We start from the raw sequence: 27,553 nt of genomic DNA, 5'->3' as shown, positions 1-27,553 counted from the left end.
TGATCCGGTGTTTATATTATATACAAGTGTACACCCATGCATAGAAAAATTCAAATATCAGATAGCCATCGACCTTTCTAATAATCTGTTTTTTTCTCTCTCTTTCTGAGCTACATTATTTGAATCATAAGCGCGAGCGCGAGGGAGAAAAGCCAGCGTTTTTCGTGGAAAACCTAATGGACGTTGCTTATTACGATTTTGCAATTTTGTAAAAAAAAAAATACATATTGTGTACTTAAATGCACACGTTACACAGACTTTGCAATTAATGCGTTTACTGCCCTCATAATTTTTGCAAAAATGCGCCCATCTAAATAGCCTATATTATACTCCAAATGTCGGTGGGTATATCTGCAAAAGATTTGCAGAAAATATTATACGCATGTTTACGCATGCTGCAAAAATTTTGCGTCGGCTCAAGTTTGTCTTCGCGAGGACGCATATACCGTTCATTTTAAAATCAACATTTTTTAATTGAAAAGTACGATGTTAATAAATGCGGGCCAGTAGTACATTTTCTTTGCGGCTTAAATCTCGAACCCCATAAATGCGGCAAAATATTAATCAGCATACGTTTAAGTTATAATGGAGCAAATCTTGATTAAAAATGAAAAAAATATATATTTCAATAACGAATTCCGTTCGATAAGATCTCAGATCATCATTTTTACCGCTCGTTTGAGAGAAATATTGCAATTTTTTGACTACTCGTTTATCAAATTGAGTCGTTTCTGGCATTCATGTGGTTTGTGCGAAATCGTTTATGCGCAATTAAATCAAAATTATAATAAATAATGTATAAATAAAGATGTGTTTCGACGTCTTGTGTCGTTGGTGCTCCGCTATGTGCATTATATATATCGACAGACTGGCACGTGTGCAAAAGCTGCGTATAAATTACGCATAAAGCAGCGATCGCATTGTAATATAGGTATACAAAATCACAAGGTAAATAGTCCACGAGGCGACGTCGTCGGAGCGCTCATATAACTTTCACTACTGTACCGCACAAGTCCCATTGAGCGATTGCAGGCAAATATATCTATATATACGTACGTTTGCAGCACGATGAATTGCTCATGCCCACGAAAGAGAGAGAGAGAGAGAAAAGAGAGACGCGCCTGTGCGTGTAACCCTCCATCGCAGCCGATTTATTCGTACACATCTAAACGTACACATGTACGCAAATAATGTACTCGAGCATATATATGTATGAGTACACGTCCTTGATCGAGAACTTGCGCTGCATATCAAATACGCGATACTCGATACATACACACACATATGCCCGATTTATTCTCTACTTCATTCCCGTACTGCAGTTTCGTCTTTGTTTCGAGACTCGATTTGCAATTTTACTTTTTTTCCATTCGATTTTCATTCAAACCACAACGTGATAGCTATGCTCCGATTTACCCATTTTATGCGTGATTGGGCACGATTCTCTCGACGAGCAGCTTGCTTCATTTCCCTCGCAAACGAGAGAATCGGTATGAAGGAAGAAAAACATTAAAACTATATAAAAGTTGCAAGAGAAAAAACAGGGAGGTGAAAAAAATTGAAAAACAAGACTGAAGACTGAAAGATTAAGAAGCGAAGACGCGCTACATCGAGGCTGACGCAAGTTGGCACTTTGCGCAAGCTATGTGGCGTTTCGAGGCGCGCGACCGAGGCGTGAGTCCTTTGTATATAACACAACGCGTCAAGTATACACAATGCGAAATCGACTCGCGAATATACAGTACTAGATTAACCGAGCTGCTGCAGCTCTCCCTCCTCCTTCCCCCCCTCAAAGACCACAGACGACGTAATTATGTCATTTGAACATGTTTTTATGGCCGACATATTAATTATAGATGAAAATGGATAAAGACTCACCTGCATGTGTATTTAGGATCTCGTGGAACCGGTCTACGTACTGCATGACGATCGACATCTTTGTGCTATTGTGTTTTTGATCGAGGACGTGAGCCGCTCGACACACTCGAGTTCAGTGGGGATCGTTGATAACGAAATGGATCAACCTGACAAAGAGTTCGGCTCAAATTTTTCTTGCTGCTTCTTTTTCCACCCGGAAATGCTTCCTTCTGAAATTAACAGACGTGTCTCGGTTACTTTTACATTCACAGCTATTACACAGAAAATAAGTTATAATGTGTTCATCTTATATATATTCTCCTGGAAATGACAACATCTCTGACTCATGTACAATCGTAGAAAAAGTTGATGCTTCGAAAATTTCAACAAACTTAGTCGAAAAATCCTCGATCAAATAACGTATAATCAATCAGCAAGAAGTCTTTTATTTCTTAATGCATGTAAGTAAACATAACTTTATTGCTTTGATGAACAGTACAATGCAAAGCAATGTATGTCCTGAAGGCGGTGCGTAATCGAGATATAACATTGACTAGTCATAATAGTTTGATTGGGGCTATTGAATGGAATTTTTCTTGCTACCCTAGCCGAAACTAACCTTTTTCATTCCAGCGGTCAAAATGAAATAGTATATTACTGCCCTAGTCCGCGAAAAACAGAAAAGTCCCAGAGTACGTGTAATTAGTGGCCGAGGCCGATAAACACGTGCTCTGGGGCTTTCTTTTTTCTATGCTTCTTTTAAATGATCGAAAGACTTTCCATACGGAGTCTATTTCACGAATCACTTTTTATGCAATATCATTCGTCAACTGTGAAAAATCGATTGGAAAAATAAAACAATAAACCGCTGCATGAAATTGATAAATATTAATCATCTTCGTGATGTTGTTAGTCGCACTATGCATATTTCATAAAAGCGGTATCAAGGAGTACACGCGCATACGAATTCCATTTGGCAACCACTTTGGTGTCGTGATTTTGTTTCTTTTTTTCTTTTTTTTATGCAACTATTATAATGCCGATCAGTCAAGGTCACCACGTACTGTTGCTATTGCTGCTTCAGCTGTCGAGCGTCGCGAGAGCGTACATATGTGCGACATAGGTAGTTTGCACGGTCGTCTCGAGCACTCGTAATCATCGGCGATTGGGTTTTATTTTTTAAATATCATCCATTTATGCAGATCCGATGATCTGGCGATAAATTATCTCGAGTAGAGCTAAGTTTAACGCAATTATAGGATTTTCTCTTATTCACGAAGAGAATCATCCATTGCAACAGTGAAATGGTTCTGAATAAAAGACGATGCACGCAATGCCAATACGTTTATCTCATCATCTTCGTCCAACTTGATACGCAGACCGAAAGAAGATTACACGTAGCTGATACTACACAGAAAATGTACATGCGATATAGGAGCTGCTGCTCGATATCTAATATAATAGATTCGCGAGTGGAATATTGCAGACGTATGCACATACAGGCAACGTACCGTCTGTGCACAATTACGCAATAAATACGATGAGAACGAACGAGTCGCGTGCCGTACGTCAAAATACACGACGACGATGATGACGAGCCGCTGCCATATTACACGCGACATTTTGTCACGAAAAAGACTTCGCAGAAGAGAACGTCGATTTCACTGCGACGACCCACTGCAGACAATTTCGATCGTGCAGCAAGCGCAACTTCACGAGGCACTAAATATTTTTCGACTTGCAATATGTACTTGCGTGTCTAAATTGTTTATTGCTTAGGCGAGCAATTGATCGATAAAATACGAGCTATTCCAAAGATCTAATGGCAATCGATCAAAATAAGTAAAAGAGTCTTTTGCGACCGTTCGACGTTTCGTGGAGTGATTACTAGAATCAGCGATTAATAATTATATATGTTACTTTGAATTTTCTGTGAACTGTAGAATCATGTATTGTCAGAACCCTTCGATCAGCAACATAGTAACACATTGACTCGACCCCACCGAAAATCTGAGCCTAAAATCCGCTAGCGCCCCTTTAGCAGTCCTATAAATGTATAAAAATTTAGACTATTCGATATAATTCAGGGTACGTGCGAAGCTTCTGTATTAGCCTAGCAAACAGATATATTATATACGAGCAGAAAAAAGAAGCAAATTTGAGAGAGATTTTGTGAATTAATTACTTGATCCTACAGTAAAAAAAAAAAAATATCAATCGAACAAAAATCATGCGATGAACATCAATCGATGAAAGTAGGTTGTAGAAAGTGAATTAAAAAAACATATCGTAATATCAACAAAACGCGCTCGATATCCTGAATTCCCCAGAGCAGAGTCCATTTGGCCACTTTTCTTGTACGTATGTGTAGTGTTCAGCCATCGCTTCATAGTAATTTGGCTCAACAACGCGAAGAAAGTCTTTGATGAAATGATCATCCGGACATTTAATCCATTTAATCCTTTTGTTTCGTTAGAGTCTTGAAAGATGAGTTCTGGTAGGAACGTTAGCAAACGTTAAACAGTCGCAACCAAAACAAACAATTCACGCGTTAACATTTTTTAATTTAACCTTCACCGGTATAATATAAATGAAGTGCATTCAAGTTGCAAAATCCTCGCGACAGAGAGAAAGAGAGTGAGAGAATAATGCCCGAGACGCACGTGTGTACGCATAATTGCAAAAATACAAATCAAGGACATCTAATCGGGGTCAGTATTTCGTCGGACTATTATATAACAGCTGCTGCTGTGACTGCTACTGTTATATACACCTAAAAGGAATCCATACTTGTGATACGCACACAGAGCGAGCTGCACTTCCTGCTTGCTTCGGGCGCAAATCCGAGGATAACTCAACTGGAAAATAGCATTTTTAATAGAACAATTGTACAGAACCGGAGGATGAATATGAGCAATTTTCCTCTACTCTTGTGATTCAAGTGAGCCCGAAATTGCAACAGTAAATAAATGAAGAAACGAAGAAATTTCACAGGTGTCAGTTTCGAAAGTTTTTTTCCGTTTTTAGAGCGATTTGCATCGCGAACAGTAAAAAAAAGTTATTTCTTCGTAAGGTGATCGAGCATCTTTCGTCAAGGTCGCGCGTTCTTATGGCAACGATGAGCGATTTTATAAATTGTACAAATTAAATTGCGAAACTTTCAAAACGTGAACTTTAATCAAAATTATAAAAAAGAAAAGAGAAACCGCAGAATTTTGACAATTTCAAGACTCTTAAATGCATTGTACAAACGGGATTTATGGCTTGACCCGCTCATGGAATCACCGAGAAGTTTCCACTTCCACATAAAGGGAGGTTATTTAAGGTAAGCACTTAATAGAAATGCTGTAGTTTATTGATAAAGGTATGACCAGTAAATGTGATTAATTGATGGGTATAAGAATAGTCTACTAAAAATCTTTTTTTTCTATTAAAAAAAAGTTCGAATCCAAAACAATAGCCCAGGATAAACCTTGTTGAATTTGCAAATAAAATATACCGACCTTCATTGTTAGGAAATGCTATGGTTTTTTCTCAAATAAGCGACATAATGCACGTATCATCGTCATTACACATTACAGCATGAGGTGTATATAGAAAAGCGAAAATGCACGTATTTTCTTTATGAAAAAGCAATGATATTTTCAGCTCTTTTGTACCCATATGGCGTGGGTAAACACATTGCGTTGGACGATTATGCAAAAAGCACCAGAGACTATGTATGCGTCTGTGTGAGCGCACGTCGCGGCGACACATTACACACGCTCGTATTATGGAAAAGATCGTAACCTTTTTTCTCTCCCTCTAACAGAACCAGAGACCTTTGCGCGTGAGATGTAAAAAATCAAGGTGATATTGTCTTTTTTTAAACCGACACTGACATAGAGGTGTCAATCAAAAAAATAAATAATTATTCGCGCATTGTAAATAATGACCCTTTTGTCATACGTAATATTATTTATATTACGCTTGAGACCCTGCATGTACATCACAAGGAGAACAAGGCCTAAATTCAGAAGTTTCAAATGATAATGAAATTTGCGAGATTACGGGTACACTCTTCAATACAGGTACGTAGTTAAGAATGCATAATTTACACACACATGGACACACACGCACTGTCATACGATGTAACAGCCACCAAAATGAACCGATGAAAAAACAGAAAAAAATCAGAGACACAAAGAGAGCGAGGATGAAGATGCTCGTTTTTTCGCTCAGGTGCGCGCGCGACTGGCATATTTTTTGTATAAATGTTCAGAGTAACTGAAAAATGCGTTTAACAGATGGAATTTCATCAAGGGTATAAAACAAGCATGTGTACAGAAGCAGCAGCACGAGTGCAACCAACATATTTATTATATTTATGAGAAGAGAAAGACCTCAATGCACGAAAGGAGTCATTACTTGTGCGTGGAGCTAAGCCGCGCTTGAAGGAAACACTGTATGATTATAATTAAAATTGTACAAAAGGCTCAAATAGAATAATTACTTTTTATCAGTAAATCTCCGTGTGTGAATATAGACATGCGCCGGGGCAAAAAAGGAGGCTATTATAATTACTCAAGATTTTTCAAAGTGGCAAATGTCTCGAGTTGTGCTTATTAGTCAAGTGTGCGCGCCAAAATTTACACGCTTGTAAAAAAAGTAAAATAATAATAATAATAATAACTCGCTCGAATTCGTCGTTAGGCGCATATGCGCCGATGAAGTGACTCATGCATGCAGCAGTGAAAGTATAGCACATTTTCATAAGCTGCACATTGTTTATTTTGTCGATGCACATTAACGTCGCGAGTCTCCGTTACAAAGTTGTATTATGTAAGACGTGCCCGAGTGCAAACTATATCCGTAAGTAGTGACACCAAGGCAGGTGTAAACGGTACAGGTACTTGCTCTCTCTCTCTCTCTCTCTCTCTCTCGACTTTATCATTTGAAGTTTTTGAGCTTGGATGATACTTGCGGCCTGTTGTTGGGCGCGCATATTTATGATAATGAGCTGCAATGGCGCTTCAACGCCACAGCAACAACGGCTCTTGCGCTTTAAATAACGTTGATCTCTATGTATTTGTAAACATTACAGAATCCTATCAACGTTTATAAAATTTTGATTGCTCATTAATCTACGGTGTAGAATATTGATTGATTTTTTTATGGCAAAACCACAATAACACGCACTGCACCTTGAAAAATTAACTCATGTAGCTAACCTTTTTTTCGAATCCTCTATATGATTATATCAAGTTGGAATCACAGACAATGTTTATGGAAAAGAAGAAAAGATTGTTTATAGCTAAACGATAAAAGCTGGCTGGATTGAATAATCCTTTCATTAAAAGTATAATCGCACCCTCATTATCGTCACAGGTGCGACTTTTTTAATTTAGTTCTGACTTAATGCAAGAAGAATTTCAAGTTGCAGTAGCCGAGTTGTTGAAGAGATAATAATTTTAATTTTCAACCAAAATATGTGTATTCGTAAACTTTGAGATAGCATTAGTGTACAAATATCGATTAAATTAGTTCGAGCCTCATACTGTCGCCTTTGATAAAAGTCGAATAGCCCATCGAATATTAATTAGCCACGAAGCAATAAAAATAATCGATCGATGCAGAAAAAGAGAGAGAGAAAGAGGCAGATGGAGTTCCGACCTAGACCCCGATATAGACAGTTGCGAGCGAGCGTTGCCCTCGACGACTGCCAACAGAATAAAAAGAATCGAGCTTCGCATGTAATAGTAATGGAGAAATATACGCGCGAGGCGCTCGCATGTGCAATAATGTATTATATCGACACACAAGTTTACGCAACGCTCAAATAATTGGGCCGCTCGAGAGCCCAAGTTCGCGACGATCGTCAGCAATATAATATGAATAACATTTTTCGCGCTCGAATTTTTTCCCTTTACCAAAAATATGAACGGTGCGCTACTGCATAACTTGATTTATTCGCGACCGAAGAGTATGTGAACCTGCATGAGAAGTAGGATCTGAATTATTTTGCGAGAGCTTCGTGACAATAGAAAATCAGTTCCAATAAAATTGTCGCTGCAATACAATGGTATCTCTTTTTCTCTCTCCGCGTCGCGGCTGAATGCCTAAGCTCGTTCGCTCGCTTTTGCGCTTGCAACGTGTGTGCTGCGTGCCCTGTCAGATTTCCGGATTGTACTACAAATGGAAATAATTCACTAACATTAGAGATGGATATTAATATAATTTCGTTGTTTTTTTACACATATCATTTTTTGAATAATCACGCTTCAATTTAATTTTTTAATATGACTTTTTAGCGTTGAGCACATAAAAAATTCACCGACGCAATCTGTGGGAAAAAACTCAATCTGTTACCTAATGATTACAGATGATCACTTATTATTTTGATCGATTAAATTATTTCTAAATCTGAGTAAATGAAGCACATTAACAAAAAAACAACTGCTTATGCAAATTTTTCTAAGAATTTTTACAGCAATCTACAACGCTCATTTCCTGTTCATTAAAATGCTAAAAATTAATCATTTTATGCTATAAATTAGTATAATTAACATTATTCAATATTTTTTCTTCCTATTTTGTATTTATAAATATCTCGCAGAAATAATAGAACAAATATTTGATTGAAGTGGAAAAGTAATGCAACTATGAAAAAAAACCTTCACGAGCACATTAATGAACTGGGTAAACATTTAAAAGATGTAGAAGACGGTGGATTGAGTTTTCATTAGTATGTAGAAACTTCGAGCTACTAAGATCTCGTTTTTAGAAAATAGCTAATAAGATTTCAACTGATCGAATTTTTCATTTTATAATCAAAAGCTGACACCATGGATAAGACAATTTTAATTGTCAATGTGTAACTTGAAATGTTTTGATTATAGTTATGAGCATTAAATTTCTAAAGCGGATCGGTAAAGATATAAAGATATTTTTTGCAAGGGAATTTAAAACCATTAACAAAGTTGTTTTTATTTATAAAAACGAGGGAAAAATGCAAAACAGATGTTTGCTTAAGCTATTGACACTGTGAGAATGGGTAATTCAATGCATGGAACAACGAATTGAGATAATCACGACGAAGGATATCGCTAATTAGTAATTAATTTTTGCGGATCTAGCCCATATGTGCTGTCAAATATCTCACGCACTTGCGCGATCCTCGATATACACACATGCGCTATAATAATGCGAGTAACGAATTAGCAGGTGATGCATAACAGCGAGCTAAAGTAGCAGCCGATATCGCGGCTCATCATTTAAATTCTTCATGTTAATCCATTACAAACAAACGAGGTTATAGCTCGCACACACATACTGGTATATAACATAAAATGTGTGTACGCGTACGGCCAGTCCAGTAGCAGCAGCAGCAGCAAAGGCAGCTCTTAATTACTCATTCTGCGCCTCTACGCCTGGCTCATCTTTGCATTATTTGTATACTCGAAGATGAATTACCGATGTTTCTCATTAAGCTACCACGAGGAGACAATGAGGGATATTGCAAAAGTGAGTGCGCGAACAAGTACTCCTTGGGCTAAATGGCGTCAAGCACTGGTCTCTCTTCCGATGCAGCTGCCACGCGAATTACACTAACAATCGGTAGAAGCTAATATCCGGAAATTCATCGGTATTCATTGGAAATTGACTTCCTATACTATAAAAGCATCGGCCGACAGAAGCCGCAACCTTGAACACGTCGACGGAACACCTCGGAGCTTTGCACGGTGTACTGTATGGTCAAGTAGCGAATTGGTCGAGTGCAGGAGCACGAACTCGTCGTACATAATAGGGCGCGCGCGCCTGTGCACGTCGAAGCGATGAGCTTTAAAGTGAGTGTCAACACGGAGCTGCTAAGCTATCCTTTATAAGCGTTGCGCAACGTTAATTGTGTGTGTCGGTGTCTGCGTCTGCGTCCGTGTGCGCGCACGCCCGCCCAGCAGTGATTAGAAAACGTCGTGCGCTCCAAGCTGTATATATACATACGTATGCGTGAGCGCGGCGAGCCTGTGTGAGTAGACACGTACAATGCAGCACACAAAGCCACGAGAAGACAGAAGCGCGGGCGCGACATGTCACACTTACGCAAAAATGCGTGCCACGAGAGAGCTCACCTCGAATTTTTCATTCGAATATAAAGATTATAATGGCGAGGAGAGAGAAAGAGAAAGAGAGAGAGAGTAATAGAGGAAGAGATCGATGGAACACCAAATTCGCGATGAATCACGCACGACGTCGCTACAAAGCGTTCTCTTAACTTTTTTATTTAAATGCTGCTGGATCGTAGACGAAAATCGCGACATGTGCGCGCCTGGATTACGCTGTTGCGTATACTCACATAAAATATTATAGGAGCGTGATACCTGCGCGAAAATCCACAGGTGCTTAGAAATATCGCGCGTAGCATACATTATTCATGCCTGATTCGTCTATCTAGACATTTTAATCGATATGGTCCAACATTTTCATTTTCACAATTAAATTATTGAAACTTCGTGTGCAGAGCCAAGCGGCACGTAACCGATCTTTAAAGAGCTCCTTTTTTAAATAATAAACGTAGAATCCATTGGTGATGCCATTACGACAACTAAACTTACCTAACTCACGGAGAACAACACTGTATCGTCTTTAGGCGGCATTAAAATGTCACTGAATGAGAAAATATTCACTTGCTCTAACTTAGAGTATCACTGTTGAATGTACATCGAGCCTTCGAGTCCGGAAAAATCGGTTTATGACCTCGTCGAAAAGGCCTTTCAACTTCCGATATCTGCGTTGCGGCACTGAATTTACAAACGACAATTTCTAATGGGCAAGAAACAAGCCGATTGTTGCTTTTTTCTTCGATATCAAACCTCCAGTGTACTTTATGTGTATTGTCTGTGCGTGTATGTACTGCAAACGATGTAAACTGTCCAACGACACGCTCGTCCCACTGACTGATCGTTACGGAGCGTTGCGCATTGCTTTTAACCGGCGCGCCATGTTCGAGCGCGACACTGCCCACCTCCGCGCGCGCCTCGCACTATATACATATATACAGCACCTATATATAATACATATAGCGCACGGCATCGTATACATTATGTGTTCGCGAGCTGCCACGACCGCTCCCTACCTTATCTTTGCTCCTAGTTTTTTATTCTCTACGTACAACTTTTTCTCCGCGAGAACGAGCCAAAGCGTACTTTGGTCAATCGTCGCTTTTCATGAACAACGAGGACCTACTGACACAGTGCATTTTGGCTCTATTAAACAAACATGCGAGTATTTTTATTTTTTTCTCATAAATTCGATAGTTTTTATCGATCAAGTTCTTTTTTCGCCAAGCATTGCCGATAAAGATGCCCTATAATCAGAATGAAACATTGGTACATTTCAAAGTTATAATTTTCTGATGAAAATTTTTAAAAAATTCAGTCCCACAGAGTCTCATAAATGTGTGCGTTATTATACCATAAAGAGAGTCTCGCAAGCTTAATTTTATTATATAGAACACAGAAGAGCTCAAATTTCTTTGCTGCTTATACAAAAAATAGTTGGCAACAGCGCGCAGAGATCCATCGCCTAGAGGTATTATGAAATGAAAGCGTATCGGTGAAAAATCAAAAATGAATTTACAATCACGTGAAGAATGTCTTTTGAAATCTCTAGCCCATGAATAAATTGCCAATTAGCACACGTTTGAAAGTAATAATGGTGCAGAGAATAGACCAGATTTCTTTCATACTGCATGGAACCGACGGAAAAAAGTCAATGTGATAAAAAAATTGACCCTTCGTAAATTGAAATTTTACTCATGTCATTTTAATTTTAACTAAACTTTTTTGAGTGATTAAGCATTTTATCAATGAGCTTGTATACGTCTGTCACACGTATACAGTTTTTGTGAATAATTTTCCTTTTTCAATGAAAATATTTTTATTGAAACAATTGGTGTAATCATATGATCAGAAAGATTTTAATTTAGTACCGATAAATATTATTAAGAGAACAATTGAAATTAGACCAATATTGAAAAATTCCAAACGCATCTACACGAGTATTTCAGAATTTTTTTACAAGTACTCCGAAATAAATTATTCAAAAGTTTCTTTGAATATTTTAACAGGGTTTACATTTTTGCAAGTTTAATTTTCCCGTTATTTGAAAGTTTAATCTACTTGACTTTTGTAATGAGTTTTTGCAAAATGTTACGTCGAAGCAATACATTCGAAAACACCTGCATCTTTAACCTCTTGATGTCGCTTGTACATAATTTCTTTCAAACGGTCCTTTATTTGGTATTGTGTATTTTTTGAGTCATTTAGAGTTTTAATTACATTAATTATTCCAATTTTTTTACTATATTTTTGAATATTTTTTTCTAAACAGTATGATGAATAGATCAAAATAAGTGTAAAGTGTTATTTCCGGCTTGGAAATTATTCCCCTAAACAATATTAATTGATTATTAGCGCGATTAAACGACTATTTTGGTTCTGATTAAAACGCACTGATTTTGCTGGCTCATGGTGAGACCGAGTGACAGGAATCATAGCAAAGAACTCGCGAAATAATTTTAGTAATTCTTTTAGAGGAGAAAACAACGACGACTATTCAGCTAGTCTAAGAGCATGTTCTTAAACATTGGCAGGTGTCAGGTTCGTAAAATGAAAACTTTTAATGAAATCGCATAATACTAATGTTCGATACACATTGCGTTTCAAGAATTAGCTCATCATTGGGAAAAATCGAAACACAAAAATTATAGAGGATGTGCATCGGGAAGTGCGAAAAAAGTGCCAATGACATCACTCGAATTCCAACAATGACGTTTGTTTGGAGTTAGTGTCATGTCATTTCCACGTTAGAGGCCTAGTAGCACATCGGAAAATAAATTATTAAAGAAAGGCCTGTACCAACACAAAGATGAACTATTCTTAACGAGCTCTTCCTGACAGACTTGTTCACGAGAAAAAATCGAAACTTCTTATTTTTTAGAATTGTTGATCAGGACAAATGTTTATTATTAATTTCAGGGATTTGTGTAACACGACTTCTGGCACCTATTCGAGTGGTGTCGTTCAACGCATTTACTTTCTCTGCGAATGTGTATTTAACTTATTTCCCCTGATGACCCTCGATATACTGTTATACAATAATTATTGTATTAAAATTTCACTATGTTAATAATTTTTCATTACAGATATGCTAGCTGATGTAATTAATTCTTATTGCATACTCTAAAATACAACTGTCACACGTTACGTTATAGTGTTGATTTAGTTAATTCAAAATTCAAAATATAAGTGATTCGTATTATTTGTAAAAGTTTATCAATGAATCCTTGATAATATTCTTACTTAAGAATAATAAAATTATATTTATATAATTCAATAATGGTATAACGTTTGACCCCTTCTGGTCTCAGTCCTTGAATAAAAAATGTCGTGGACAATCCCTATTTAATCTACAAGACACTTTTATTACGTTTATTAGCCAAAACTTTCACTATCCAATAGTTTAATTTCTCTTGGAGACTTGAACGAGGCTATTAACTATAAAACAAAGAAAAAGACTTACATTCGAGATATTCCATAATATTTAATCATACTCTTATAATCGTTTACCGCACAGCCGCTCAAAAGTGTCGAAATATATTCCGCGAAATTAAATGCGTCTTAATTCGAATTGCATCTTTACTATATAATAACAACTTTTTAAGCCTCTCCGTTCGTTTCCACCGTCCACTTTGTTGACTTGTTCTTTGTCGCAATTCCACGACTGATATTGTAATCAAGATTATATAGTCTACATAATTTGACTCATCTATTAGTGAAATAGAAAAACTACACGTCGAGATTTCTACGTTTGAAGTAGTTGTAATTAAAAAAAAGTAATCAACTATCGGCAGGAAGCTAAAAATTACCAGCTAAATTATTTATTATTCAGAAGCTTAAAACATTTGCAAGCTTGCAGTCGTGATTCGTGTTACAATGTAAAATACGTTTATGCGAGTTTTGAAATTTTCAAAATATCGGTGGCTCTTTTTTTACGTAATTTTTAATACAGAAAATCGTGGTCAATGTTGATCGTAATAGATGCTTGAATGAATTCCATATTGGCAATCAATGCTTTTTTAGTCAAAATCGTCTACTAAAATACAAGTGATTAAGCGTTAAGTTTTGCGAAGAATAACAAATTATGATTCGCAATTGCAGTCGGATTTTACATAAAATTATCTGAGAATCGCGTCGATGGTATGCAATTCGCATCTAGTCTTTCTTCAAATCCTGCGGAAAACAATAAATCTCATCGTTGAAGGATAACGCCATTTGAGAAACAGAGAGAAAGAGAAAAAACAAAATCTTTTGTTCGAGTGCGGGGTCATACTCGGCGCTTCCCTGGCGAGATGCCAAAAACTTGAGGCTTTGACTTTATTGTGTGTTGTTACTTGTTGCTTCGAGAATTTGATTTCCACCGATGTCGAATCAATCGCGAATAAAATTTACTTAGTTACGTATCAAGTGTTTGCTCGTATATATGCAGTGATGAGAGTCTGGCCCGAATCTGCTAGGCGATCACTCAAACTGGTTGAATTTAAATTTTAAATTCAAGACTCAAAAAACTTCTAATATACGTCGTAGTCTCCACGTGCTTCGGACGCGTGTAGCCTCTGGTCCTAAAGTTCAACATTCTCGACTGAATCTCATGTCAATGCAGCCATGTAATAAATTAAAATATTGAGCAATCTAAAAACATAAATAATAATTTGCCAATGAAACTTTAATGCTCAGCAAAAAATCACAAATTTTTCCATTTTTATAAGTTTTTTCGTCAGTGCGTCACCACTGCTGACGTCAAAGAGTATATACCTTGAAATTCAATCACCTGAAGAATTATTTTCAAGTGATTTCGGAAGGAAATTTTTTATTTTCCTCAACAGCGTACAAAATGGCAAAACAAGTGCGATCTATAGAAAATAATAATCGCTTCGGGTCATTGAATCCCGCAAAGCTAAAAATTATTTGACTGTTGATGAAAGTGCCTTTTAATTTCTGGAAATCAAAATCACGAGTAACATCGTAATACTTAATATGACATCAGTCGGAACAGATTGTGACATAAGCAATCTAATTAATACCGATCAACATAAGTTCGTGTACCTGTATTGATGACAAGAGCTTGGCAAAGACTCGCAACGGTCAATTTTGATTTTCATTGATCTCTTCTTAGTAGGGAGATCAATGGATTCATTGACCTTAGAGAGAACAAAAATCGTTAGTATTACAAAATCTCGTAATTTCCCATCGATGAATGTTGTAAACAGATTTTCTTTTGTACCGACTGTTTCCTAGCGAAAAAAACTAGTTAAGCATTCGGTAGTAAAAAAAGACTACAAACAAAACTAGTTCTAACGTTGAGTGATTGTGTGATCAAGCCGGTACTATAATTGGTGCGAGCGAATAGTAATCAAACTTCAAGGCCTTGGCATACCGGTAAACCTGTCTTTGCGTGCATAATACCAATTGTTAATCCGCGAATTCGATTATTAAATATAAACAATATTTTCAGATTCAATTAGTGACTAAGAATAATCGTAAGAAGTTTAAAATCTTCTTACAGAAACGAAGTACTTTCTTTTCATGCCAAACTATCGTTAGAATCAAGTCTAGCAAGTAAAAGACATATTCATATTTTCCACTTTCTTCGCGTCTATAAAGTGGAATGAAATTCGCCAGAATAGGTCAAGAAATGATTTTATATCTCGAGTCGGAGCATTGTAAAATTGTTGCGGAATAATTATGTGCGTATATTTATACGCTTACAATTGTGAAATATTACTTCGCTCGTAATAAGACGGTGAATTTTCAAGAACGCAAAAATTATACTTTCTCATGAGTTTGAATTGTACAATCGCTTAGGATTAAAAATATATTCGATTGATTTTACTTATTTGACCATATACTCTCGTATCAAATAATTTCACAGGATCAAGCCTATGCATTTTTGCAAGAGACGTTGATTTTTTTCAATTTATTTCTGATAAATTTGAAGCTCATAACATTAAAGAGGCTCATCAATAAGAGCACGCGAGCGCGAAGAACGTGTTCGGAGTACGGAATCCGGGCAAAGCCGTCGCTGCAGCTCAATCTTCTAGCCGGAAAGTCCTACTGTTTGGTGCGCTTTCTGACGTCACTATATATACATAGTAAACCATGCTACGCTTTGAGCAGTTATTGTAAATGATGTACTTCTCGAATTTTCTTGCACGGATCAGCGGAAACCCTACGTTACATTGTTCCGCAACGGAGAAGATTCCTCTATAATTCAGTTGCTTTCATTTTAGAACAAATTTTTGTCGTACAAAAAGATATCCCAGCTGTGATAAAATAAAATAATTTAGTTTAAAGTAGAGGGATGAAAAATGATTTTAATGTATATGGTTAAAATCAATCGATAAACTCACTTTTCCTCACATTCTCAGTGATACTGTGTTTCAAAGCATCAAATAATAAAGTTTCAAAGGATATGCAGTTATGAAAAAAACCGCAGACGCCAGTTGCATAAAACTAAGAAGCATTGAAGTGTAATTTTACTTTGTCTGCTTGGCGTATGAAGACTTTATTAGAAGTCGACTCTGGAAAATGAGTCACTTTTCATCGGAATACACGACGTATACATGTAGTATACGCGATATGAAAAATTTTCAATGGTATCTTTTGATTACAAAGCTGGAGAAAATTTTGTAGTCCATCGAAAGAGTACGGAAGGTTGGATTTTAGCGCTGAATGTTCTTAGAAGGAAAAAATATGCAGTAATAAGTAATTATTTGTTTACCAAGCACCACATAAATATATTACGATGATAATTGTTGCGTGGAATTCTTAGATGAATGTGGGTATGTATATTATACAAATGTTGTTTCAAGATAAATATAGTCTTTTGATTTGCAGCATTTAACTATGCCACAATGTAAAATTTTTTCTTTAACATCTGAATACTGTATGAATAACTAACTTTTTATTAACTTTACAATGAATTATATGAACTAGTTAACAAGAACTATAAGTTTTTAATTTAATTTTCTCTTTAACTTTTCACGTTCAAAAAGTTGTAACTTTTTGTTCATTGACGAATGTCGAAGTTTTTTTTAATAATGGACTTTTACATACTTATGAAATAAAATATTAAAATTTTGATGAAAACTTTCGCGTCGGCCAAGTCGATAAAAAAAAGAAAACGCAAAGTTTTCTACAATGAGAAATCCTATTAAAATTTGGCTGAGTTGAATTAAAAAACAGTTGTTTTTTTTTGTATTGAGCTTTAATTTTGAATCTACGTAAATTAAGCCATTCATTTGATAATGAGTATTAATTTTTGTAACTGAAACTTATCATCAAAGTCCTTTTTTTATGAATGAAATATTCGTCATTAAAACTCGTGACGACCCGGTCAAAAGTAATCCGATCTATAATCATTCATCCAAGAGAAATTGCGTTAAATGCCTCTGCGCCTGGGCTAGTGATTTGGCATTATGGCACGCGTGCCTCTGTGTATCTATATAGTATATATACACATTCGAGTTTCTTGGCATAGACTCATCAGCAGCGGTAGGCACAGACGACTCGTAACACAACTACACCAGATGAATTCGCGCAGGCGCTATTTTAGCTCGCGACTCGCTGCGCTGCGATGATGCACGTGCAAAAGCTTACCCACACGTTGGCACAGTACATCGTATGTGTAGACGCGCGTACGTTTGTACAGCAGTCGATTCGGACACAATACACGCATACACTCTAGCAGTGTGTCTGGCTGTTAGCAACACTCTTTTGCTATTTTTTTTCATGTACCGTAATGCGCACATCAGAGTCGAGAGGTACAACTACGTAGACGTCCTCTTCCATTGTATACTCGAGGATTATTATCTGACTCTGATCTTGCTCGCTTGTACGCACACGCAGAGACATTTAATGCTTAAAGTTTTGAAAATATGCGAAAAAGAAGTATTGTTAAAAGAGGCAAGTTTTTGCGAAGCGAATGACAGTCACGAGGATAGGCTGTATTTTTTTCTGCACGCAGATGAAGCGTCGTTCATTTGGAGTTTTATCAGAGTTACAATTGATAAAAGTACGCACATTCAAACTTTACTCATTTTATTAAATACAAATGAAGGAGACAAAGCAGTTAATGCTATTCATATTGCAAGCAGGATTTTTTATCGACATATAACTTGTTAATACCATGTACTTCCTAAGACCTAAAAAAAAGAATTGAGTTGAGCAGAAAAAAAATTTCAATACAATCGCGATAACAACGAATACACAGAGGCTCGAGTGCAAAATGTGTGTCACGGTTTCGATCGTCGCTTCGATCGTCAAAGTCGCGTTAGTTGTTCTGAAAAAGAAAAAGAGTAAAGAGACAGAAGAAAAAAAGGGAATGAAAAATGGTGTTTCCTATTTTCTCTTAAAAGTCGACACGGCCACGTAATAATTATGAAAAAAACGAGCTTTTCAACCAGAGTAAAAACTGCACAATACAGTGAAAAGCTGAGACCAGAATAAGAGAGAGAGAGAGAGAGAGAGCAGAAGAACGCGATCAGCTGACTGGGTTGTGCAGCAGTATAGCAGCGCAAGCGACCCATCCCATCGTTTAATATACTCACGAATAGCAGCAGCACCGGTATACACGAATACACTGCTGCAATCTTATCTGGACTCGCCGCACAGATATAGTAACATCGTTCTGTCTGCCTCTTGGCACAATTCGCGACGAGGTTGTTTTTTTCTCGTTTTTGAGCGATTTTTTCTCTAATGAAATAAAAAAGCACAATATGTTACCTGTGCTGACCTGTTGATTCCGCGAGCTGATATTGGCGCGTCTGCAAGCAGGGCTTTTTTCAACACTTCAGCTCATGTATATAATAATATATACGACGACGTAGGTGTGTAATAAATAATACGTGCGTAGAAGAGCGACGATGTATTTGACACCGGGAGTCCTGCTTCTTATGGCACAAGACTCGTCTGCGCGCACGGCACGGCCTTCATCGCGCACACATCTCGTACGTAACTTGAACGCCGCCACCGTAGCCGTCACCTCCGCCGCTGCTTCTGCTGCTGCTGCTGCTGCTGCTGTTGCTGCTGCTGCTACTACCGCTGCTGCCGACGCACATTATGTCACTTTCGTTCAAGAGATAGAGATACTACGTACTAACGTGTAGTGTATGGACGTACGTAGAGGTGTGCTGGCACGATAAGACTCGTATAGCGACTCAGAGACACAAGGCAGCTCAAGGCACGCACGCAAGCCACAAAGATCCTACGGCACTCGCTCGACTCGACTGTACACGATGGAAGTAGGCCGTAAGCTCGCGCAAAGTCTCTTCCAAGCTCTTTAGCTGGCTCACTTCAAGTCGGTGCCTTTGATCGTCGCGTGCACGTTATATATTACGAGATGCGTGGCCATCGGGTAGGTCCGTGCTGCAGCCTGCAGTCAGCTCTCGCGGAGTCACAGTCCAGAGGCAGACAGCCAGCCAGGCACAGCCGAACGAGCAGCGGGTCAACGCACGGCTGTGTATTTGTGCGCCAAGATGTGCGTAACGCGTATACGTGTGCAAGCCGCGCGCCCACATGCATGTGCACACAGAGTCGCAGCACCGACATCGACTACGACAATGTTTCAGGGCGGCGCGCGCATGCACTGCCACAACTATCCTCCTGCAGCCAGATAGACCTCGAGGCCGTGGCGTCGTGCGCGCGCGATAATCGCGCAACTGCACGTACACAGCCAGCCACAGCAGACGGGACTGCGCACGGTTCTATCGCCTATACCAGCCACACGGATGGGCAAATAAAGAGAGCAAATGGCGAGAAATGCGGGGGCAGCACTGTTGGCGATTCTCACGGGAGTCTGCACGTACCCTATCAACTGATCCGAGCTTGCGTGCGCGCGCCTGTCCGCCCGCCTTGCAAGCTCCACTGCCTGCCACGACTTTCAATGGACTTTTGCGTTTATAACCCTTCTGGACGGCAATTTCAAAATAGGACTGCAACGAATTTAGCTTCTGTCCCATTCGAGTGAACTATACAACTGTACCCAATAATAGTTTGGTATAGTAAGGAGTAGGGCTGTGCGAGTACTCGAAAAAACTCGACGAGTCGAGTTCGAATCGAGTACTCGAGTTTTTTCGGGTACTCGAGTTTTTTCGATTAATCGAGTTTTTTCGAGTACTCGCAATGTATTCAAGTTTTGAGTAAATAAATGATGAATTAACAGTCTCTAGACCCCCTCCCTTTGTGTATACATGCTTATAAGTGTGATATTCGAACTCGAAGAATTCGAGTCGAGTAAAACTCGAAATATCGGGTACTCGCACAGCCCTAGTAAGGAGAATAAAAAACATGCTTGGTAGCTGTATCAAGAAGCTTGGATTATATTGAATTTTTCCCATTTTTCCACTTGACACTCGGGATTTGTGTCTTTGGTGCGTAATTTCACAGATATGCTCGAGTAAAAATAATCTAGTGGTTGTCGGTGCACACTTCTCGTAGCTGAGAGAGAGAGAAAATGAGGTGAAAACGTTGAGAAGCTTTACCCTGTTGGACAGAAATACTCGCACGCGACCACGTGCATATGTTATCCCCCCTTACTGCTGCTGTACTGCTCCCATAGCTTAATAAGAGAAAGATAGAGCTAAACCAGCGCCACTTTTGTCTCTTGTAATATTATTACTAATCTATATATAAATATACCAGCGTACGCAGCAAGTAGGTATATGGGAACTTGATGAACTTAAATAGACTCTCTTATGCTCGAATTGCTACCGTTGCTGCTGCTGCTGCTGCTGCTGCTGTTGATACTTTAAAGACAACTTTTTACTTGCTGCGTGTAATTGATTCTTTCAAAGTAACCTCCGTTATAACTCTGCTATCAGTGTCTTAAAAGAGTTTCAAATTGGATCTCATTGAGCAATCGATTATTAAATTCTTATTTTTTCATTCTTGAAATGAACAATTGGTTAACGTCTGACCCGTCATACAGCATAACCGAAGAAAGATCAAAATCGTGGCTATACCTGAATATATCGATCATAGTAAATAATTTAAAAGATAACCATGCATTAAAGAGATAGATACCGCAGCCAGACTAAAATAATTATTTTTGAAAACATTTTTTTTTAAATTTCCAATAAATATTTTTTCTAAAAAGCTTTGAAAATGTCTTTGTTTTGTTTGTTAGGTATTAATTTAACTGTTTAAGAAAATATTGCGCAAACATGGTAATAAACGCGTTGAAAAATTTTCATTTTGGCCTGGCTTCGATATCACCTTAAAATTGGAAGCTCTTGCCGCTTACGTACAAAAAAGATTCACGTGCGATAATCTATATATAAGGTTTGTACATGTGCGCGATATTAAGCGCAAAGCAGCAGTTGGCAGATAAAGATCATAACTGTATACACACGTTGAAAAAAAGAAGTCGTCACTTCACGTCATTTTATTATCACTCGATATCTATAGTTCCAAGAAGTGGCGTAAAGCGCAAAGCGCTCGCCTACACCTACTGCTTTTTATTTACTACGGCTGCGGCACGAACAATTTTACGCGAGTGCAAAAAAAATAAGAGGAAAAAATTCACCTTTTTCCCTTGGTAATTGTGACAGTAAAAATGTATGAAACATTTGTATAGCAGGTACATTTTTACAGTGGCGTGCATAAAAGTCGTAGGTGATGTAAAAAATCTGTCATTATCGACGATTGTTTTGTTTCACGCGTGGCAGAACTAGGGTTTAGTTTATTACACTAGCCACGTTATTGCAGAGCAATGCGTATTCTGCCACTCGCTCGCCTCGTTAACGCCTGCGAAATTTTACGATATTTTTTTACACGCAATTTGATATCAATAACGCGCGCGTTCAGACGAAAAAAAGGATATTTCATACTTTTATTTTACATTAAATGCGTAAGTCGATGGACGTACATATGTGCGCGCGGCCCGGGGTCAAGTTGTTGTTGTTGCTGCTGAAGCTTACGCGACGAATATGTGCAATGTATATGTGTATGAAAAATTCCAAGATCGTGCGCGCGCGTGAGAGTGCAATATCCCCCGGCTACGCACGTGACGCGCATGACTCTTTCTCTCTTTTTAAGGGATACATCAGTACGTATATTATTGCACTCGTATATCTATATCGCATGCGTATGCGTAGACATAATGTGTGCAGCATGTGGCGCACGACATCCGCTTCCGACTTTGCGTTCATTAGTTTCTTCGTGCGCTTATTTTAGACGTATGAATGTGTGTGCGTATGTTGTGTGTGTGTGTGTGTGTGTGTGTGTGTGTGTGTGTATGTGTGTGTGTTGAGCTCGAAATGACATTGAACGAAATAATTCGTATTCTTATGCGCTGTACAGGACTCGGCGAAACTCGAATTTTCTCACAGACTGTAGATCCAACCAATGATCGCACTGAGAGAAATGATTATGTGTGCGTGCTTCGAGCAGCTGCTGCAAGCTACGTTGATCTTATTGTAAATTGCGTTTGAATTTATTGAAAATTTCCACTAAAAGTATCGCAAGAAAAATACGAAAAAAGCAGCAATTGTAATCGCATCATGGAATAGCGAACGAAATACAAGCTACTGATAATAGTGAAATCGCTGGTAAACGCAACAGCCGTAAATAAAGATAGTGTTTGTAAGTATCAACGTATCTGTTTCAGGTGGCAATCGTTTTTTTTTCTTGAATAGGCATTATCACAGAAACAGGTGGGTTTGAAAAAAAATCCCAGAGTATATAGCCTACAATATACAATTTTAACTTTAGAGCTACTTAAAATGTTCGATAACTTCCACGAATTATATCAACGATTATATTCAATTTAAGGAGTTTTGTGCGTGTACACTGTGAGTTAAGTTGAAACTGCGTTAAAGTGTATGCTAAGTATGAACAACGGGATAACCATGTATTTTTTTTACAAAAAAAGGATATCATTTTCTCCCTTGTAGCGATGGATACTTTGATGAATACCATTAGGAGATGCGCGATTTTTTACAAGTAGATAACAATGCAATTTCTTGACACATTCATTTGAACTTGAAAATTAATTATTTCTTTTTAGTATACAGCTCCCTTATTTAAACTCTGAAGTCAACTTTTTCGATCATTCAATTCAGTACATTTAAATTTATTAAAAGGGAAATTCGGGCAAGAACCCAGAATAGATATGGATTTTAGTACAAGTGTCAATCGGCGAAAATGTCCGAATCGCCTGAAATAATTTAGCACTACCTCGAGAGATATCAGCGCTCGTAATCAATGGCTCGTCACGCGTATCGTACATACAATATCAACAGTAAAACTTACTCAGAAAGAAGGGCTATTTGGAATTCTCAAAGAATCGACGATGATCCCGACGACGAGGTCAATTATGTACCACATGGATGCACAAATAAACGTATACACACTCAGCACAGTGACACAGGCACTCGCAGCACGTTACATGTATTTTATTATTATGTATCTCGTTGTAGCAACTGAGAAATTAAAGCTGCCGCGGGGTCGTTGGCATCTACGACTCACGGACACTAAGACTGATGTTACCGCTCGGCTGTACTAATACGGTAGGACTGATAGACGATCGTAGCGAGCCTAGTCGCGTACGTGTGTGCGTAGATTTTTTCTCATCGGCAAAACATTGTCCAGCCAAATATTTACTATTTGGCCATCAACATGTGTGTACAGTAGCGACTTGGACTCACGGAGACCGTAAATAACACGTGACCGATCAAGACAGTTGGGTGAGAGGATTGCCTGATCAGCTTTTACGCACTATGCGTTCGCGTCGATACAATCGGACGATCGTTGATGGGCACCGTAGTCAAAAAATTGCTCTCAGCTTGGAGCAACTATGCAGAGATATATATCAATATCAATGATTCTTAGATATGTCAATGCACATTTCAGCCAATCGATGTACAACTTGGCAGTTTTAGCTCGTAGCTCAATCGTGCAGACGTATGGACGATACGTCGCAACGATGGTTAATTTTAAATGGAGTAAAAACTCAATTCTCGTCTTGTTCGCTGGCGATTGCACCAACACGCGCACAACCTGTCGCATATAAATAGAGCTTTGAAGCTCATTTATGTGCTATTTAGTTGTAATAAAAGCAGCGACGATTTCTTCGTTATGGCTGCCCGTGGTTTTCGCCAGCTCACGCGTACAACATACAGCCGTAGAGAATATTATAGGCATGAAGCAGCCGTGCGACTTGAGCCGCTTGTACTGACGATTATAGTGGGGTTCGCGTCAGTGCCGACCGAGGCCTGTACATATACGATTTTACACGCACAAGCTCAAGCACGTATTTGATATACATATACGGAAAGCAGCAGCACGCGCGACAGCTCCCGAGAGCTTCTCTTGGCATTTACGTTGCATGTGTGCATTATATGTATAGTTAGATTCCGATAAATATACATGTATAGGAGGAATTTCTGGCTCCTCAACTTTTTCTCATCTTCTTTGCTCTTTTTAGTTTTTAATTTCTAATTTGGCATAAAATACTGATTTTCAAATTCACTCCAAGTTGCGAAGAATACAAGAAGGTGTAATCGCGTCGCGTTCATGTTTCAAATCGAATAGCCGAGAAGGCAGTAATGTTTTCTATTTTTTCAAATCTCCATAACCAGTATTGTACGAACAAGCGCACTAGAACATTCCTCTCGACATTTTTTTATTAAATATGTTCGATTCGATATTTTCTCGCGAATATATAAACTGGTCACTGCGCTTGTGTTCTCGTCCACAACACTTTATTATACTAGTTTACAAAAGAATGCTCATGCCAAGCGGAGATGTCTAACGATTTATATCTCCTGATTTTTTATCCTTTGTCCCCGGTGCAATTTGCGACCGATAATAAAAACGTCTTTTACATCGAAAATTGCAATTCGGTCTGGACATTTTTATTTTCGATAAAATTTTGAACTTGAAAACTATCTAAATACTAGCCTTGAACTCTGACTATAGATGAACTAGTCTGCAAATCATATAATAAATTCACGAGGTTGCGAGTCATTGAACGCTTCGGTATCGAAAAATTGAATGCCAAGCATCGGTGGTCTTGTTGGGAATTTATGAAGCTTTTAATATGGTGATCAAAATAAATTCATCATCATCCAAAATAAATTGAAATACAATTTTAGACATTCTTGGAAAAAGGATCTAACAAATTTATGAAATTTTATTATTACGATAGCTTAAATGTCTTTTTAAGCTTGATTAGTTGAAAAACTTAGGAAGTTTAATTTATTGATTTGTTACTATTGATTTATTGTACGTATTGATGAGTATATTGATAATTGTATTAAATGTATAGTGTATTCATTACCATGGCACTTTATCGAGACCAGATGATCAAAACAAACATAAAAAATATAAATATTTAAAAAATATATAATACAGAGCAATTAAAAAAATTCAAAGACTCGAAAAAAAATCAGATACCCCTAGTTCATGCGAGTCAATAGTCCGACAAAGCTCACTTGCATTATAATCTTCAGCACATAAATGACTTGAATTAGCTACTCTCGAGGAACTAAAATAAACCTTCTGGAATGAAGTATTCGACTTGGATAAATACACAAAACGTCTTTACTGGCGCGCTCTTCGTTTTAGCTCCGACGATGAATCATTCAAGCGGATTATCAAAAAAATCAAAATAAAAATATAAAATCCGTATTCCAGTTTCTTCCACTACATTCGTGCGCATTTCTCGAACGTGCGTATTACCTGAAATCCACGAAGATGAAAACAAAAATGTTGAACATGTGCACAATATCGCAGAAAAAACGATCCTTATCGTATTCTTATTACAATTTATAAGTGTATGTGTGTCCTGGGACTGGCGTAAGGGACGATTACTTGCAAAAATTTACCACGCGCGCCGTCATCGGAATGCTATCGCTTGCGCACACGCCGATAGCTGCAAGTATTATATTATAGAGCCAAGTGTGCATTAGTGTAAAAGTGACGTCAACGCGCGAGAGGCTCATTCACGTACACTATTATCGGCAGTCGTGAACGCATACATGACGTAGACTACTATACTCCGCAACGAAAGGAGAATGCGGTGCAGGTGACTCCTTAAGATATAATATATGAGCTGCAATTACGACGACAGATTTACCATACGCACCGTGAACCAGCGAAAATCTCTGCCGTACGTACGCAAGCCTGTGTTGTTTTGTTTATCGCTGTAATTCCCCACTCGCCCGCTCAAGCGCACACCCCGCGATCGAATTTTCAATGGAAATAGTTAATCGTTTTTTCAGCTTACCTTACCTTGCATAGACCACAGTGTAATCAAAATTACTCTATACGTTTAATCGGGCACCAATACGAAATCAGACGTTTTTCGTTGAAGTAGTTATCTTTAATCGATCGACAGCAGAGTCATTTTTGGGTACGCTTGGACGGACTTTGAGAGCACAAATCTGCATTGAAATTGTTTTTAAGTTCTATTGACCTACCTGATTGCGTTTATTATGACACTGATACTATTTAAATTGACAGAATTATATACTTAACTATAAATTTTCAAGTACTGCATCATTCAAAACATCTGCTTCAAGAAATTGACTAGAAATTTTAGAAATTTTCCATACCTTGTGAAAATCTGCTCAACTTTATTTGACGATTTCGATCAATTCCTGGTGCTATCCGATAAAAATAAATTCAAGAAAATCTCCAGTGGCAAGCATAAAAATTTAATTGAATACCTGTTTACGGAAGTTACTAAGTGGTTTCAAAAATTGCTGCTATTCAATGTAATCATCGTAATGAATTTACAAACTTGATATTTTGATTGTAATACTATACGATTCGAAAAGTTGCTTCTTTTATTCATTTAAAAAAATTTTAATTCTAAATCAAATTTGTTTAAGATTTGCGATTGCTCTTACTTCTTGTTTCGATAATTGCGAGTCCTTGAAGAATTTGGGAAATCGCCGAATGAAAGAATCGACCGGAGTTGTCAGTAAATATTGCCGAATGAATCATCCGTATCGATATGGTTTTTAATGCTAGCAAATAGCGATTACTCATTGGACGATAGTACCGGCCATCGGGGCACAAATTTCACTGGCTAATATATGTATCTTAACCCATTAACGCGCGAAAGTGCAATTTTGTGCATGAATTTTCCATTGTAAAAAAATTATATACAAAGTTAAAATATTTTCTTGAAAATCCATCCCCGGGGGTTTTTGGGTATGCCCTTTCAGAATCTGGTGTTATTTTTGCGATAAATAAAAATTATCATCGTTTATTTTGCAATTAAAAAAAAAACGTGATTTTTTGACTTAAAATTTTTTTTCAAAGTCGATTTCCTACCTTGCCCTGCCTTCGGAGGGTTCCCATAACACCATAGGTCGTGCATTTTTTCTCTGAACCTTCAAATAATGCGCTGCCACGATTTTTATCTAGCCCCTATATTTCTAAAATGGCAAATTTATACCGAGCAGCGGTATAAAAATTCACTCATTTTTTATTTGTAAATTATTGACTTTATTAAAAAAAAATAAAATGCAATGAAAAGTGTTCAAATTTGTTCAAAGAATACATGTGAATTTTTTCAGAATTTTTTTCGGAACATTTTGGATTATTTCGCCAGGCCGGGAAATGGTCGTATTTTGCAAAATTTTCAAAGC

At 37.8% G+C, this 27,553-nt stretch overlaps 1 protein-coding gene across 5 annotated transcripts in view; it reads right to left on the bottom strand.

The window, feature by feature from the left end:
- The window catches only part of LOC106659323 (elongation of very long chain fatty acids protein AAEL008004-like), a 36,006-nt gene extending 12,068 nt beyond the window's left edge, over positions 1-23,938 (bottom strand). For 2 of the 5 annotated variants that reach the window (XM_014381801.2, XM_014381804.2), the window contains exons 1-2: positions 23,205-23,938; positions 1,879-2,087 (exon numbers count right to left, since the gene is read on the bottom strand). In XM_014381801.2, coding sequence (XP_014237287.1) covers positions 1,879-1,936 — 58 coding nt within the window. In that variant the 5' untranslated portion in view covers positions 1,937-2,087; positions 23,205-23,938. Of the gene's footprint in view, positions 1-1,878; positions 2,088-10,448; positions 10,778-18,677; positions 18,898-23,204 lie in introns of those variants that run through there. The other 3 variants (XM_014381805.2, XM_023459893.1, XM_014381802.2) reach the window with 3 other exon arrangements.
- Between the last annotated feature and the right edge of the window lie 3,615 nt (positions 23,939-27,553).

The sequence above is a fragment of the Trichogramma pretiosum genome, unplaced genomic scaffold, assembly GCF_000599845.2.
Source record: "Trichogramma pretiosum strain Unisexual culture from Peru unplaced genomic scaffold, Tpre_2.0 scaffold16, whole genome shotgun sequence".
Taxonomy (NCBI): Eukaryota; Metazoa; Arthropoda; class Insecta; order Hymenoptera; family Trichogrammatidae; genus Trichogramma; species Trichogramma pretiosum.
The sequence above is the reverse complement of the archived record's forward strand: the minus strand, read 5'-3'. Positions and strand labels throughout refer to the sequence as shown.